Source organism: Nerophis lumbriciformis, linkage group LG30 (genome assembly GCF_033978685.3).
Source record: "Nerophis lumbriciformis linkage group LG30, RoL_Nlum_v2.1, whole genome shotgun sequence".
Taxonomy (NCBI): Eukaryota; Metazoa; Chordata; class Actinopteri; order Syngnathiformes; family Syngnathidae; genus Nerophis; species Nerophis lumbriciformis.
In genome coordinates, this window is record NC_084577.2 from 23,291,286 (window position 1) to 23,310,166 (window position 18,881).

The window sequence follows — 18,881 nt, forward strand, 5'->3', positions numbered from 1 at the left end:
TTACACTCATTCACACAAAAGGGTTGTTTCTTTCTGTTATTAATATTCTGGTTCCTACATTATATATCAATATATATTAATACAGTCTGCAGGGATACAGTCTGTAAGCACGCATGATTGTATTTTTTTTATGACAAAAATAATAATAATAATAATAATAATAAGACAAAAAATACCATACCCCCCCTGAATAGACCTGTTATGCAAATCATGTATGTCCACTGTCCACATTTGTTTATTTTGTCTATTTCTTTTGACACAATTACACTACTCTTTTTTTATTTGCCATATTTACACTACTTGTAAAACAAATAGTCCCATTATGCGAAAAACAAATGTCCACTGCAGTGGACATATATTTTTGTTTCCATTTTCTTTTGTCATTTACACAATTGGGGGGGAAAAATAGACGTTTTATTTATTTTTTCCTTTGCCAGAGTTACACCACTTGGGAAAAAAAAATAGCCGCATTATGCAAAACATATACTGTATGTCCACTGAAATGGACATTTGTTTATAGTCCATTTTTTTTCCTCCAGACTAACACAACTCAGGGGGAAACATTGCCCTGTTATGCAAAACATGTATGTCCACCACAATGGACTTTTGTTTCCAGGCTATTACTTTTGCCAGAGATGCACAACTCAGAATAAAAAATGCTACTTTTATGCAAAATAATAATGTCCACTGCAGTGGACACTTGGTTTTGGTATCTTCACTTCACCAGAGTTACAGAATTCCGGAAAAAAACTGTCCCATTATAGAAAATATTTATGAATATTAATTTTTGGTCTCTTTTATTTTGCCAGAGTTACAGAATTCGGAGGAAAGAATAGCTCCGATATGCAAAACATTTATGTCCACTGCAGTTGACACTTGTTTCTATTTTCCTTTGTCAGTTACACATCTCCGGGGGTCGGGAATGAGCCGTTATACAAAACATAAATGTCCACTGCAGTGGACACCGGCTCTCAGGTGGCTAAAGAAGACTAGTCCCCACAAACACTTTAGAGTTCCTGAATCTTCATATTGGACTACCAAAAATGTTTATTTGTGATGAAATGGTAAATATTGTGTGCCATGGAACATTTAAGGCATCGTTGCAAAATGAAGTCATAACTGCTTTGCAAACAAATCGTATTCAATCAGTGTCATTCGACACTTTTTTTTTTAAATTAGAATTGATAAAACGAGGCCGTAATTCTTCATCACAGTTGTTGGCAATAAGAAATGTACACACACACATTCTTGTATTTCTTACCTTCTTGAGACCTCCAAAAAATGCCTACCTCTTTAGGACCACCCTTTCTAGATATATAAAAGTTTGTATTTACAACATTAATAATATATACATACTATGCAAATATAAAAAGGTAAGCTTTTAAGTTTTTTTTTGTTATTGGTTTTTAATCTTCATTATTTACATCAAGTTATTACAGTATTTATTTATATACATATATTTATTTTTATTAATTTGTGCAAAAGTGGGCACATTTAAATTATTTTACACACACTTGTTATTACATATGTTGGCCAGAGGGGGAGCACTTCAAATTTGTACACACACTTGTTATTTCATATGTTGGCCAGAGGAGGAGAACTTTTTATTCTTCATTATTACAGTATGTCTATAATACATATATATATTTATTTTTTATTTTTGGCCAAACGGGGCGCATTTCAATTATTTTACACACACTTGTTATTACATATGTTGGCCAGAGGGGGAGCACTTCAAATTTGTACACACACTTGTTATTTCATATGTTGGCCAGAGGAGGAGAACTTTTTATTCTTCATTATTTACGTCGTTATTACAGTATGTCTATAATACACATATATATTAATTTTTTATTTTTGGCCAAACGGGGCGCATTTCAATTATTTTACACACACTTGTTATTACATATGCTGGCCAGAGGGGGAGCACTTCAAATTTGTACACACACTTGTTATTTCATATGTTGGCCAGAGGAGGAGAACTTTTTATTCTTCATTATTTACTTCGTTTTTACAGTATGTCTATAATACATATATATATTTTATTTTTTATTTTTGGCCAAACGGGGCGCATTTCAATTTCTTATACACACTTGTTATTTCATATGTTGACCAGAGGGGGAGCAATTTTAAAACAGATTTACAGTCAATTTGAAACATCCCTCCTTTTTGGGACCACCCTCATTTTGATAGATTTCACCACCAGGGGTGCAAATGAGACATTCTCTATTAGATGCAATGATTTATGTCCTCACTTGTTCACACCTCCTCATATGGAAGCTACTTTTCCTTGTTGTCTCAAGGGTAGAAATACAAGAACAAACACACACTTGGCAGTTACAAATGTTATACATTGCACTATGATAAAAAGGTACAGTATATTCCTCTCCAATCCATAAATGGTGACTCTGTGGACGTAAAACAAGTTGTTTGTCACCAAAAGTTTTGTTTAGGAAACAGAATTAGCTTCAAAAGTGGGAAAGCCATCGCACAATCAGTTCATCTTTAATGGAACACGCGTGTTAGTAGAAATAAATTACAAGTATGCAGACAATTGAAGCACCAAATACAGCAAAACATTTCTCAACACAAACGTGAGCGTTGTTGCAGAAGATAAGAGAGATGTGCTGCCCTCTGGAGGCCAAAAGATGAATTACATACAAAACAGGTTTTATTTGACAGGCTTCTTGTGAGCTCAAACTGAGGGAGACACGTTTTGAAAAGAGGGCAGCTTATCACGTGACTGAAGTTGTCAGATAGCATCACCTTTTCTTCTAGTGGTCATGTTTTATTGCAAAGCGGCGACAGGTGTGAGAACTTTCTGAGGTAGCAGGAGGATGTAATGGTTGATGAGCGATGTCATATCCCAGGTAGAAAGTCACACCTTGACGTGATTAGTAGCTTCTTACAGGCGTTGGGGAACGCGAGCGACCTTACGTTTCCTTCTCCTTCTTGGCCTCGCGGGCGCTGCCCTTCAGGAAGTCGCTCCTGAGCAGGCGGTAAAAGAGGACGATGTTCATGGCGGTCATGACGGCCAGACCCACGCTGCCCAGCGTGTAGGACAGCAGCGGCACCTTGTCCCTGTTCAGCACCAGCCAGCGGGTCATCCAGGCCAGGGTGTTGATGCGGAACACCACGTAGGTGCCCAGGTTGATCATGCTGTTGACGCGGTAGGCGGTGCCGGCGCCCATGTTGGACATGCGCAGCATCTGCCGCAGGTGGAGGAACACAGAGTTGATCTCCACCAGCAGCGCCACCACCGCGAAACCGATGTAGAGACGCGTCGCCACGGACAGGCCGAAGCAGGTGATCACCTGCGGCGAGGGACGGGGAGAAACCACGTTACTGTCACGCTCTCTTAAGTTGATGTTGAAAGACACGAGACTCAGTGTGTTGAACTGTGGAATTATATTTATATAGCGCTTTTCTCTAGTGACAATATCTAAGTTACATTTTTTAAAGCAGTGTGGGTGGGCACTGGGAGCAGGTGGGTAAAGTGTCTTGCCCAAGGACACAACGGCAGTGACTAGGATGGCAGAAGCGGGGATCGAACCTGGAATCCTCAAGTTGCTGGCACGGCCACTCTACCGACCGAGTTGTACCGCCCCAATTGACACGTGATGTGTCAATGTACCTCGGGCATGTTCAAAGTACTGTGGAAAATGTGTAACTTTTCCCATGAGAGACAGCTTAAAAATAGGGGAAAATAAGGGAAAAGGGGAAAAACAAAGTGAAAATAGGAAAACATTGGTTAAAAAAAGAAAAGAAAGAAACAAGGGGAATGGAACGTATGGAGAAAAGGGAAGAATGGGGGGAAATGGGGAAAATAAGGGTAGGGAAAAATATAAGAAAAAGGAAAAAATAAGGGACGAATAAGGGAAAATATGGAAAAAATTGAAATTTACGGGGAAATAAGTAAAAAAAAAATTGAAAAAATAAGTCAAAAAGGGACAAATAATTGAAAAAATAGGAGAAGAACAGGAGAAAATAGGGAAAAATAAGGAAATGTAGGTAAATGAAGGGGGAGGAATAGGTGAAGAATAGGGAAAAAGGAAACATAAGAGAATAATAAGGAAAAATAAGGAGAAAAGGGGAAAAGGAACATATGGGGGCAAGGGAAGAATAGGGAAAAATAAGGGGAATGGAACATGAGAAAAGGGAAGCATGGGGGAAAATTGGTAAAATAAGGGTGGGGGGAAAATATAAGAAAAAGGAAAAAATAAGGGAAAATATGGTTAAAAAAAGGAAAAAAATAAGTCGAAAAGGGACAAATAAGGGGAAATGATAAAAAAAATAAGTCAATAAAGTAAAAATAGGTAAAAGAAGGGGGGAATAGGTGAAGAATAGGGAAAAAGAAAATAGGAAGAATAGATAAGAAATAAGAAAAAGGGAAAATATGGAAAAAAGGGACAATTACGGGGAAATAAGTAAAAAATAGAAAAAAATAAGTCGAAAAGGGACAAATAAGGGCAAATAATTGAAAAAATAAGACAAGAACAGGAGACAATAGGGAAAAATAAGGAAATGTAGGTAAAAGAAGGGGGGAATATGTGAAGAATAGGGAAAAAGAAAACATAAGAGAATAATAAGGAAAAATAAGGAGAAAAAAGGGAAAAGGAACATATGGGGGGGGGGCAAGGGAAGAATAGTGAAAACAAATAGGAAAAAATAAGGGGAATGGAACATAAGGAGAAAAGGGAAGCATTGGGGAAAATTGGTAAAATAAGGGTAGGGAAAAGATATAAGAAAAAGTAAAAAATAAGGGAAAATATGGAAAAAAATAAGTCAAAAATGGACAAGCAAGGGGAAATAATAATTAAAAAAATAAGTAAATAAAGTAAAAATAGGTAAAAGAAGGGGGAATAGGTGAAAAATAGCGAAAAAGAAAACTACAGAAAAATGAGGAAAAAATAAGGGAAAAGGAACAAATGAAAACTAAGGGAATATGGAACAAAAAGGGACAAATAAGGGGAAAAGGAAAATATGGGAAGAATATGGAAATATACGTAAAGTATTCACTTTTCCCATATTTTGTTATGTGTTACAGAATTATTCCAAAATAGAATAAATTCATTTTTGTCCTCAAACTTCTACAGATCATACCCCATAATGACATGTTTATTATTATTTAGCAAATACATTCAACTATGTTCCTGGATTTTTTTTAAAACTACGCTTCTCATCCAATGTGACTGAGCTTTAGAAGTTCTGCAAAGAGGACTGAGGGAAACTGCCCAAAGATACAGTAGGTGTGCCAAGCTCGTGGCATCGTATTCAAAAAGACTTCAGGCTGTAATTGCTGCCAACGTGCATCAACAAAATATTGAGCAAAAGCTGTAAATACTTATGTACATGTGATTGTTTTTAGTTTTTTATCAATCTGCAAAATAAAATAACTATTTTTTTTTTTCACATTGTCATTATGGGGTATTGTGTGTAGAATTTTGAGGACAAAAATGAATTTATTCCATTTTGGAATAAGGCTGTAACACAACAAAATGTGGAAAAGTGAAGCGCTGTGAATACTTTTTGGATGCACTGCAGGTAAAAAAAAGGAAATGGGAGGAAAAGATGAAAATAAAAAGGGAAATAGGTCAACTAGTTTAAATGAGGGATAAATGCAGATGACAAATAAGGGCAACAGAAGAGAAAAATAGGTACAATTAAGAAGAGAATAGGAAAAACTAGGGAGAAATAAATAAGAACAATATGGAAATAAATGTAATTATTGAAAAAAAATAAGAAAATAAGGGAGAAAAAAATAAGAAGAATATGGAAAAAAAATTAAATTAAGAAAGGGGGAAAAAATAGGAAAATAAGGGAAAATTGTGGAAATAAGAGATTAAAAAAAAGACCCAGCGCTCTCCTAAATACTACAAAAATGTATAGTTGGCGGTTGGGCAGTGTGTTTGTGTGTGTGTGTGTGTGTGTGTGTGTGTGTGTGTGTGTGTGTGTGTGTGTGTGTGTGTGTGAATGGGGGGTCCGTTCCATTGGACTTTGTTTTAGTCTATTACGTTATGAAAGAAACAAGTGCCACAGCTAATAATAATAATAATAATAATAATAATAATTTCATTTCCACAATTTAACGAGCTGCGACCCCCAGGCTGCACTTTGGACACTGCATGTATTTTATCTACCATTTGAGTCACATGCTGTTATAGTCATTGATGTTTATTACTTCTCACCAGAGCTTGTAGTACAAATGAGACATTAGAAGCTGAGTTGAATAAAAACAATTATGTGAAATATCAACACATAAAATGTCAACTAATGCAGTTAATATTGATACCAAGGTCAGTTAGCATCATTTATTTTTATATATTGTTAACAAACTCGGGATGAGAGCCAATAGTAGTTCATGTTTTTATTTTGTTATTTTTCACTGTTTAGAAAAAATTGGATGCAATAAAAATAAATCACTCATATTTTGAGGATACATTGTCTATAACTTGTTCACAAATACATTGATTTTGTTTGAATTAAATATATTACTTGTATTATTTATAACACAACCTTGACCAACAAGTTAAAACATAATGTAAAATTTCCACGTAAAAAGTGTCGACATCGGCAATACTGTTCCTGTATTTACCGTAACTTGGTATCAAAACGATACCAAAATGGGCAGTATCGCCCACGGCTTAAAGGCTGTAAAGTAGCAGTACACGATCTCTCCACTAGGTGGCGGCATCGCGAAGGCAAAGGAACGAACGGACGAGACCAAGATTACCTCATGTAACGTAACGTGAGTATTCGCGCTGGCAAGTTACTATCGCGCCACGCCAGGTCACGTGACAAACAACCACGTGACCCTGGCTCAGGTCGGCCATAATCGATCAGTATTACTCGCCTCTACTGTGCGACTTATTAAACACTATGTGGTTGTTGAGGGTCGCGACCACTAGGGGGAGCACATGAGCAAAAATGTTCTGACCACTGTTGAGTGAATTTAGATGCGCACTGTTTTTATTTTTAATAACTACTGTAGTGGCCTTGAGAGGTGGAATTGGACTAGCAACAAATATTTATACAAATATAGAAAATAGGTCATGTTAAACCTTTAAAAGCAAAACAAAAAAAACGAGTTTTATATATATATATATATATATATATATATATATATACATACATATATATATACATACATATATATATATACATACACACATATATATATATACACACACATATGTATATATATACACACATATATACACACACATATATATATATATACATATATACACAAATATATATATATATATACACACATATACAGATATATATATACACACACATATATATATACATATACACACATATATATATACATATACATATATATATACACATATATACACACATTTTTATACATATACACACACATATATATATACACACTTATATATACATATATACACACACACACACATATATATATATATATATATATATATATATATATATATATATATATATATATATATATATATATATATATATACATATATATATACATATATATGCATATACATATGTATATACACATATATATATATATAAAATATCATATTAAATAAAATGTGTTTTTGCATTTTTGATATAAACATTTTTTTTAATTTAACAGGCATGTTTTTGAAACGTGACAAAACTCAACACCAGCACAGCGAGAACAAATTCAAACCTCCATCCCCAGACTCAATACGTATTTTATATTTAATACAGAGTAGTAGTAATTCATTGATACAATTAAAACGTGTCACTAAACACCTGCCATTACGTAATTTCCTTAGGGCGCCTTTCTCCCCCTCCCCTCAGGTATGATGGAGTCCTATGAAGTCTGCCTAGCAACAAGTGGCCACATATACTGTATTAGGGTCACAGTTAAAAGTAATAAATAATTATTCAAAGGGGAAACAAATTCATAATATTACAAAAATAATATCTTGATTTTAACAATAAAATTTATTTTTAAATATTTTAATTGATTTATTTCTTGTAAAATAACCATCTTTTATTATTATGACTATTTTTCATATTATTCTGCTCTCCTCAGGAAATCATCTTCATAAAATTACAACTATATTTCCCATATATCATTGAGCTAAATGTATCATATTACGAAGAGTCATAGAATTTTTGTGTTGTGTTGTCAGTGCATTTTCTCGTATAAAAAGCCCGAATGACAACAATAATGCACACTTGATAATAGTAATTAAACTGTGTCACTGTTCCAACCTCAGCTCTGTTGTTAAAAATAACCTCTGATTAGTCAAAAGAGTGTGGACTAAACGACAATGGCGACTTGACAGTGTGAACACAAACACACAACCTCAGCAGTGCGTGTGAAAGGTACACAAAGCTACCAACACAACAAATGTGATGTGTCCAAAGTATTGTTGTCTTTGGTCTCCTCCTGCAACCGGAAGCTTTGCTGACATATGTGTAGTACTTTGGCAGGTGCATGTGTCTTCACAGCTAACATGGCAACCAGTCACCATGACGACGCTGGAAGATGGGTGTGTCAAAACAAGGCCAGCCATAAAAATATAATCGTTTTATGACTAATCGTGTTACTTTCACTGCACAGGCGTTAGAAGGAAAACATATGGAGGTTAATTTGTGTCTGTATTACGAAAGTGTTTTTTTTACACTGAATTTATGTCACTGAATTCTTGCGTTCTGATTTTTCTGATCAAATTATGCTGACTATTTCATTGAATACAATTTGTGGAAAATGTGTTTTAAAAAGCAGTTTTTAAAAGGCATTGTTTTAAAATTAATTGTGAAAAATTTCAGTGTATAAAAAATCAGAGTGAAAAAAAAATGAAGTGCAGAAAAATTCTTGAATTACTGGAAATGGATCTTGAATTTTGAAGAAATGAATATTTCTGCACTGATTTTTCTACACAAAAGTTTCATACAACATAAGGAGAAAAGGGGGAAAATTGGTAAAATGGGAAAAATAAGGGTAGGGACAAATATAAGAAAAATGAAAAAATAAGAGAAGCATAAGGGAAAAAAGGGAAGGTTACAAGGAAATAGGTAAACAAGAGAAAAAATAAGTCGAAAAGGGACAAATACAGGAAAATAATGGGAAAAAAATAAAGTCAACAGGGGAAAAATAAAGGAAAACTAGGTAAAAAAAAAAAAAAAAAAGGGGGGGGGATAGGTGAAGAATAGGGAAAAAGGAAACATTAAAAAATAAGGAAAAATAAGGAGGGAAAAAAGGGAAAATAAACAAATTAGGGGAGGAAAAAATATTGAAAAATAAGGGGAATGGAACATAAGGAGAAAAGGGAAGCAGTTATGCAAATCACAAACGTTTACCTCAGTGGACAATTATTTGTAGTCTTTTTTATTTCTCAGCGTTACTAATATCATGTGAAGAATAACAGTTATGCAAAACACAAACGTCTACCGTAGTGGACATTTGCTTTTGGTCTTTTTGTCAGTGTTACAAATTTTAAGGAAAAAAAAAATTAGCCCTCTTATGCAAGTCACCAACGTCCACTGCAGTGGACATTTATTTTGGTCTACATTTTTAAAATCAGTGTTACTTATTAAAAAGCCCTTTTATGCAACACACAAATGTCCACTGCAGTGGACATTTATTTGGGTATACATTGTAAAAATCAGTGTTGAAAAAAAAAAAAAGCCCTATAATGCAAACACAAATGTCCACTGCAGTGGACGCAGGCTTTCAGGAAGACATAACACTTAAAAATGGTCAAATGGTGGAATGCTACTCAAAATTGTCAATTACGAAAGTGTTTATGACGACAAACATTAGATTGTGCAACAGAACATTCCATCCATTTTCTACCGCTTGTCCCTTTTTGGGGTCGCGGGGGGCGCTGGAGCCTATCTCAGCTGCATCCGGGCAGAAGGCAGTGTACACCCTGGACAAGTCGCCACCTCATCACAGGGCCACAGATCATTCCTCTTTACATTATTTGCTACTGTGTGTGTATAATGGCGGTGTGTGTGTGTGTGTGTGTGTGTGTGTGTGTGTGTGTGTGTGTGTGTCACATAACCACAAGGTTATTCTAACACAAAACAAAATATTTGAAAACAAATTTAATGGAATAAGCTTGTGTTGTTGTGCAAAGTGTTGAGACTTTCTGTGTTTATTGTTGTTATTTGTGAGTGCTTTAAAGTTTTATGGTGGGAAACGACCCTTGATGGCGTAGGTGCGAGCTGCCAGCAGCCAATGGGAAGCTGCCGTCACATAAAACCCAGATAGATGAGCTGCAATCAGGGTCACAGAATGGTAGAAAAGGAGTGATATAACACGATGATAGGAGACAAGGCCAAAGAGTCACCATAAAAACAAAGGAGAAAATTTACATGACTGCCAACACTCCAAAAAGTAAACAACTGACGCCTGGAAGTCATTCGTAGAGAAAAAAAAAAAAAAAAAAAAAAAAAAAGGCACATTTTTTCCCCCCAATGGGTTCCCAGTAATTTCCAAAAAGTTCCTGGCAGTGTTTGCTTAGCATCAGCTGGATCCTCTTGAGGTGTTACGTCACACCAAACAAGGCCAGCTTGAGGGGAAAGAGCAGCTGAGGACTTTTGAGGTGCTATTTAACACCCGGCAGGTTTTTAAAAGGAGCGACCTGAGACAGCACCCGTCCACGGGAGTGCGCCGTGGAAGCCTCTCGCACTTCACTTCGGGAAAAACAAGTTTGCGTTGGTATTGGCGACCTGCACTTTTCTCCCCGCGGGCTCAATTAAATGTTCTCCGGAAGAGCCGGAGAGGGACCATCCCCTATTCCCGACTTCAGGCGCGGTTCAAACGTGAACGGAATCAGTCTGGAAGGATGAAGACCTGATTATTTAGCTTCAGCGTGGAAAAAAAACGAGAAAGTTCTCACGTAAGAACATTTGTGACCCTCGCAGTGAAGGAAAAAAAAGCTTCCGGTTCACTTCCTGTTGTGGTTATTCCTTCAAGGTTAGATGGATCAGTCTGTCCTTACATAGCACAGCTTGTAGTTCAATGTGCACACCTCAACATGTTCATTACTCAATGTGTTTATGTAAGCTCAGATGTATTTTCTTAATGGGGAAAGACATTAATGTCTCTTTATTTCATGTTAGCCTTTAAGCTGGCTAATGAGCTAGCGCAAAGTTGTCAAACGCAAAGCCCGGGGGCCAAATCTGGCCCGCCAAATAATTTTATGTGGCTTGCGTACGCCTGGAAATATATGCATTAATAAAGTATCTTATCTTTTCTTAGTAGATACTGTATATTCAGTTGTTTTTTTTTCCATTTTGACAAAAAACTAATTTTGGTACGTAAATTGTATAGCTTTTAAAGCAAGGGTGTCCAAACTTTTTGACAGGGAGCTGCATTGGGCCCAAGAAATTGCATGCATGCATGCATGCATGCATACATACATACATACAGTACATACATATATATGTATATATATATATACATATATATATATATATATATATATATACGTATATATATATATACATATATATATATATATATATATATATATATATATATATATATATACATATATACACACATATATATATATATACATATTTACACATATACATATATTAGGGGTGTAACGGTACACAAAAATTTCGGTTCGGTACGTATCTCGGTTCAGAGGTCACGGTTCGGTTCATTTTCGGTACAGTAAGAAAACAACAACATATACATTTTTTGGTTATTTATTTACCAAATTTGCAAAATCTTCCACCAAAATTTTTTTTCTTAGTGGAATATTTGATGTGAAGTAATCAGAACCTTGGATAGGTCGATAATTCATAATAGCATTGATTTTGATTCAATATTATGTTTTGAGCAATGACAGTTTGAAAGAAAAAAAACCAGCTTTGTTTTATTAGTCAACATTGCAACTTTTTCTAAATTACATTTAACCTTTAAGCTTTTTTATTTCACACACACATATATATATAGACACATATATATATGTATATATATATATATACACACATATATATATATATACACACACACACACACACACACCATAGTTGCCAACCTTGAGACCTCCGATTTCGGGAGGTGGGGGGCGTGGTCGGGGGGAGGGGGCGTTGTTGGGGGCGTGGCTAAGAGGGGAGGAGTATATTTACAGCTAGAATTCACCAAGTCAAGTATTTCATATATATATATATATATATATATATATATATATATATATATATATATATGAAATACTTGACTTTCAGTGAATTCTAGCTATATATATATTTATTTTATTATTATATATATATATATATAAAAGAAATACTTGAGTTTCAGTGTTCATTTATTTACACATATACACACACATAACACTCATCTACTCATTGTTGAGTTAAGGGTTGAATTGTCCATCCTTGTTCTATTCTCTGTCACTATTTTTCTAACCATGCTGGACACCCTTTCGCAGGTACCCAGAAAGGTTTCGAGTACCACCAAAAAAACGGAATCTCTGAAGACAGTATACAAATCTGTGTTAAAGGTGTACAAATACTGTTTGTATAATAAGCATGTTATTGTTTACAAATGAGGGTTAAGAGTTCAGTACTAAAAAAAAAAAAGAATGTGGCTTAAGTACAGTTTTTTAATTGAGCTGCTGCATTTTTTGGTTGGGTTGTTTATTTATTTTGAGTAACTTCTACATTTCTAAAAGGGGAGGAATGTAATAGAGTGATTTATGTTTGTCTGTTGCCATCTCCTGGTGAATGTTGGCTATAGCGTACTGGGGTTACTTTTTGGTTGGCCAACGATTTACGTGGTGTTGCGCACCTGACGTCAAGTGTGTGAGTCTGTTCTGAAGTCTACATTAAAGAGACGTACTTCATCACCTCGCCTGGTTATTGCCTCCAACTCAATATATTACAACAACATTGCTGTTTACGGCAGACGAACTGCTTTACGGTAGAATGAAACATGACTGCTGTTGTTGTGTGTTGTTACCGCGCTGGGAGGACGTTAATGAAACTGCCTAACAATAAACCCACATAAGAAACCAAGAACTCGCCCTCCATCATTCTACAGTTATAACGTGTTTGGGCAGGCACGCTGTTTATATTGTGGGAAAGCGGACGTGAATACAGGCTGTTGACACGTCACTCAGGTCCGCATGGAGCTGGAGGGGGCGTGGCTTCCAGCTCCGCCTGAATTTCGGGAGAAAATTTGTCCCGGGAGGTTTTCGGGAGAGGCGCTGAATTTCGGGAGTCTCTCGGAAAATCCGGGAGGTTTGGCAAGTATGTGAGAGAGAGAGAGAGAGAGAGAGAGAGAGAGAGAGAGAGAGAGAGAGACACACACACACACACACACACACACACACACACACACACACACACACACACACACACACACACACACACACACACACACACACACACACACACACACACACACACACACACACACACACACACACACACACACACACACACACACACACACACACACACACACACACACACACACACACACACACACACACACACACACACCTACTCAGTGGCCTAGTGGTTAGAGTGTCCGCCCTGAGATCGGTAGGTTGTGAGTTCAAACCCCGGCCGAGTCATACCAAAGACTATAAAAATGGGACCCATTACCTCCCTGCTTGGCACTCAGCATCAAGGGTTGGAATTGGGGGTTAAATCACCAAAATGATTCCCGGGCGCGGCCACCGCTGCTGCCCACTGCTCCCCTCACCTCCCAGGGGGTGATCAAGGGTGATGGGTCAAATGCAGAGAATAATCTCGCCACACCTAGTGTGTGTGTGACAATCATTGGTACTTTAACTTTAACTTTAACACACACACACACACACACACATTTGAATAATATAATGGATATATAATTAATATAATTGGTTATTAAGAGTAGGTGAAAGTCCAACTCCTATCTTGTTTACTTATGTGCCAAACTCCTTAAGGTTTTTTTTTAATGAATCAGAAATATCAAGCAGCAAAAATGCACCAAACATGGATAAGTGTTTTGCATTTTCAAATGAAAATAACGTTACAAAGTATTAAAAATGGAGAGACCTTGTGTTTACTTTAGTGTCCATTAAGTATTTGTTAGACCTTTAAACCTTTGTTAAACATGACCAATTCTTGCTATTACTTGGCTATAAGGAATTTCTATGATTGGCACTTCCTGTAATTCCAATTCAACATCCTGTGGACAGGAGACGATTCAATTTGAATTCAAATTCTTCACATGAATTGAATTTGAGCTTCACCCGTATCCTATAAAGACCTGCGGACAATAATAATAATAATTGGCATAATAATTAATTTCGTTTTTTTGGTTTTCGTACTCGGTTTCCTCATTTTCAGTTTTGGTCAGTGATTTTTTATTTCTGTGCAAGCCTAATTTTTCAGCTTGAAAAACATAACTCTGAGCAAGTTGCAAACAGCACCTTTAAACTTGTGTCAGTACTTTTCACACAACAATGAATCAAACAATATTTTTCCACAGCAAGACAAGAATGTGGACACTTTGTCACACTCTAAACTGAGTGGCTACTTCCCTTTGAGAACATCCTGTTGAAACCTTGCAATGTATACATTAGGCGTCATCTCGGTGTCATGATATAAAAGGTGACATCATGTGTTTAAAATAACCATTGCAACTACACCTAGACATACATTGGTTTTGGCTTAGCAAGCATTTCAGTACACCTATCCTTTGAACGTGCCGAAAAACAAAACAAAGACATCCGTTATCTTTTTTGACTTTGGATTTGGGTATATATATATATTTTTTTTAAAGACAATAGACCCGCTTCCCTGCTGCCTTAACATGTCAGCACATCAGAACTGCAACAAGTCTACGGGAGCCTGTTGAGGCAAGAACGTGGTAAGCTCAACCAAAGAAGCACAAAAGAACAACATTGATGAAAGTGTGTTAGGACACGCTCTTTGGCAGACTCACAAAGTTCGTAAGCATAAAGGGATTAGAAAGCTGTAGTTTTTAATGTGAAAGCTTTTTGGGGTCTATTTTGTGTCTACAGTCGCAACTAGAAATATATTTCTTTGTCAAACTGGAGCTAAAGTTAACTTGTACGTAGTGTCTATGGATGTTCTTAGTCATCCAGGTCAATGTAATCTCAGGGCATTCAATCCATAGCAACTGGACTGTTTGGTTTGTCTTGGAAGACGTTTAGGCTTCATCAGTTCATGCTCATAGACTTAGATTGGTCAGATCTAGTCTGAGACCTAGATTGGTCAGATATAGTCTAGCGGCTGGGGCCAATACCTCAGTAGATCAGTTTATGCTCATAGACTTAGATTGGTCAGATCTAGTCTGAGACTTAGATTGGTCAGATCTAGTCTGAGACTTAAATTGGTCAGATCTAGTCAAGTGGCTGGTGCCAATACCTCAGTAGATCAGTTCATGCTCATACACTTAGATTGGTCAGATCTAGTTTAGCAGCTGGGGCCAATACCTCAGTAGATCAGTTCATGCTCATAGACTTAGATTGGTCAGATCTAGTCTGAGACCTAGATTGGTCAGATCTAGTCTAGCGGCTGGGGCCAATACCTCAGTAGATCAGTTCATGCTCATAGGCTTAGATTGGTCAGATCTAGTCTGAGACTTAGATTGGTCAGATCTAGTCTAGCGGCTGGGGCCAATACATCAGTAGATCAGTTTATGCTCATAGACTTAGATTGGTCAGATCTAGTCTGAGACCTAGATTGGTCAGATCTAGTCTAGCGGCTGGTGCCAATACCTCAGTAGATCAGTTCATGCTCATAGACTTAGATTGGTCAGATCTAGTCTGAGACCTAGATTGGTCAGATCTAGTCTAGCGGCTGGGGCCAATACCTCAGTAGATCAGTTCATGCTCATAGGCTTAGATTGGTCAGATCTAGTCTGAGACTTAGATTGGTCAGATCTAGTCAAGCGGCTGGTGCCAATACCTCAGTAGATCAGTTCATGCTCATAGACTTAGATTGGTCAGATCTAGTCTGAGACTTAGATTGGTCAGATCTAGTCAAGTGGCTGGTGCCAATACCTCAGTAGATCAGTTCATGCTCATACACATAGATTGGTCAGATCTAGTCTGAGACCTAGATTGGTCGGATGATATCTAGTCTAGCGGCTGGGGCCAATACCTCAGTAGATCAGTTCATGCTCATACACTTAGATTGGTCAGATCTAGTCTGAGACCTAGATTGGTCAGATCTAGTCTAGCGGCTGGGGCCAATACCTCAGTAGATCAGTTCATGCTCATAGACTTAGATTGGTCAGATCTAGTCTGAGACTTAGATTGGTCAGACCTTCATTCAATCTGACCAATCGAAGTCTAAGACTGGATCGGAGCATGAAATGATGAAACCTACTCGGATGAAAGGCGAAACATCTTCTAAGAAAAACCAAAAAAAGTGCTTAAGTCCTAGCCTTTTGACAAAAATGTACTTTAGTTTTGGTCATATCTAAAGTCATATCTAGTCTGTAAATGAAGCAAGGCGCTCGTCCCCACAAAGACCGGTAACACCACACCACCTCAGCCGCGCTCACCCTTTAGAGCACAGCTGTAACTTCCTGCCACTAAACCTGCAGAAAATAGTTACTTCTCAGGTTTCTCCATATTTACATTTTCACTTTTTGCACTATTTTCTTACACTTTATTAAACATTTCTTACACATTTATTATTATTGCACTTTCATTTTAAGAGTTTATTTCTAAGTGTTAAATGTGATTTTACAGTTTTGTTTATATTTTTCGAGTGTTTTTCATGCTTGTGTCAACATCTCCTTTCCTTTCTGCCTTGAAAGATGAGGGGATTACATTCAGAGGAAGGTTACATTTGAAATAACATTTTTTTACATGTAATGTATTTTTCTACTAGTCCTTATTTTCCATAGGTTTAAAAAAAAAAAAAATTGATATTGACCGATAAAAAACACTCATATCGTGATACTGTTTTCAGCCATATCGCCCAGCACTAGATGTGAGTTCCAGCACTTTGATTAAGAAGGTAAGAAACACTTCCTCCCTTTGCACGCCCTGCCATCTTCACCCAAAAAGTTTTCAAAAAGGGTAAAAGTGATGGTAAATGTTCCATTACACATTTTAATCATGATCTATATCAGGGGTGCTCATTACGTCGATCGCGATCTACCGGTCGATCTCGGAGGGTGTGTCAGTCGATCACCAGCCAGGCATTAAAAAAATAGTCCTAAAAATGAGCGATCATAAATCTTCACTATGACGTCACTTTTGTCACTTGATTGACATTCACGGCACCCGAAGGTCTTCTGAGATGACGCTGGCTGCTGCCAGCTCATTAAAATTACCGACTGGAAGGCGAGAAACACTTTATTTCAACAGACTCTGGCGCCGTACCTGTCGTCAAAACTCCAAAGACCGACTGCACAGTTGCACAATAAAAGCTCTGCTTCATCCTGCCTGCGTTACCAAAATAAGAGTCTCAGAAAGCTGGCGTGCACAAGCTAGCAAGCTACGGAGTTTGCCGACAATGTATTTCTTGTAAAGTGTATACAAAGGAGTACGGAAGCTGGACAAATAAGATGCCAAAAACCAACCACTTTCATGTGGTATTGGACAGAAAGGAGGACTTTTTTTCTCCTCCATTCGAAAATGCGGATGTTATCATCACCACTGTCTGATTCCAATCAATGCAAGTCATCACAATCAGGTAATACACCAACTTATATTCTTGTCTTCATGAAAGAAAGGAATCTATATGTGTTAAACATGCTTGTATTATCTTTAACCACCTTTAACTTGTTAACAATATTAACTATATGTGTTAAACATGCTTGTATTATCTTTAACCACCTTTAAGTTGTTAACAATATTAACTATATGTGTTAAACATGCTTGTATTATCTTTAACCACCTTTAAGTTGTTAACAATATTAACTATATGTGTTAAACATGCTTGCATTGTCTTTAAACACCTTTAACTTGTTAACAATATTAACTATATGTATTAAACATACTTGTATTATCATTAAACACCTTTAATGTATTAACAATATTAACTATATGTGTTAAACATGCTTGCATTATCATTAAACACCTTTAACTTGTTAACAAAAACATATATTTCATAAATAAGTAAATATAAATTATATATATGAATGAGGTAGATCCCCACGACTTGATCAATTGAAAAGTAGCTCGCCTTCAGAAAAAGTGTGAGCACCCCTGATCTATATGTATTTCACATTGCTTTTTCTGCATGTAAAAATATCATTATTACAAAATGTGCTTTGTATTCATATTTGTGGGTGGCTGTAAAGAATTAAATGGATTTGCATGATTTTTCTACTGGAAGATTGGGTCATGACATGAGAGGAAATGGCGGCGAGAAGCTGAACATAAGAGATGGTAACCATGCAGCCACACCTTAGAAACAGTAATGATTAAACCCGTGACAGAGGTCAAAGTTCGAAAAGACACACACATCCGTCTCTATAGAGGGAGGGATTGTTGTGAGCGGGTGTGTCCGTGACCGTTATCATGCGACTTGCGTTAACTGACATCGGCTGACACCAGATTACGTTAAAGTCACGCTTTTTTGGACAAGGTTTCCCCGCGTGAGCCTTAACAAGATCACCCAGCATCAAACAACATTTATCACTCTGATCATTTCCTGTATTGCTGTGGATTCCTGGATTATAAAAACACATCATCTAAATAGAGAAACTACTAGAACAAACAATAATAGTTGTAGTGGTCTACGTCCCGGTACATTATTGCATGACAACCTTTGATCTTCATTACCTCTTAAAACATTATCTCTTGTATCCAAACTTTTATACCTCTGGCTTTTCTTATGTGATTGGCAGGCGATGTGTTTTTTTTCGGGCTTTTTCACTTCCGATACGATACAAGTTGTAGACCTCC

General features: G+C 36.7%; 1 protein-coding gene across 1 annotated transcript in view; it reads right to left on the minus strand.

Moving 5' to 3' along the window:
• Positions 1-2,484: 2,484 nt before the first annotated feature.
• The window catches only part of tlcd2 (TLC domain containing 2), a 65,409-nt gene continuing 49,012 nt past the window's right edge, over positions 2,485-18,881 (minus strand). Inside the window, exon 4 of the mRNA XM_061925814.1 lies at positions 2,485-3,314. Coding sequence (XP_061781798.1) covers positions 2,934-3,314 — 381 coding nt within the window. The 3' untranslated portion in view covers positions 2,485-2,933. The remainder of the gene's footprint in view (positions 3,315-18,881) is intronic.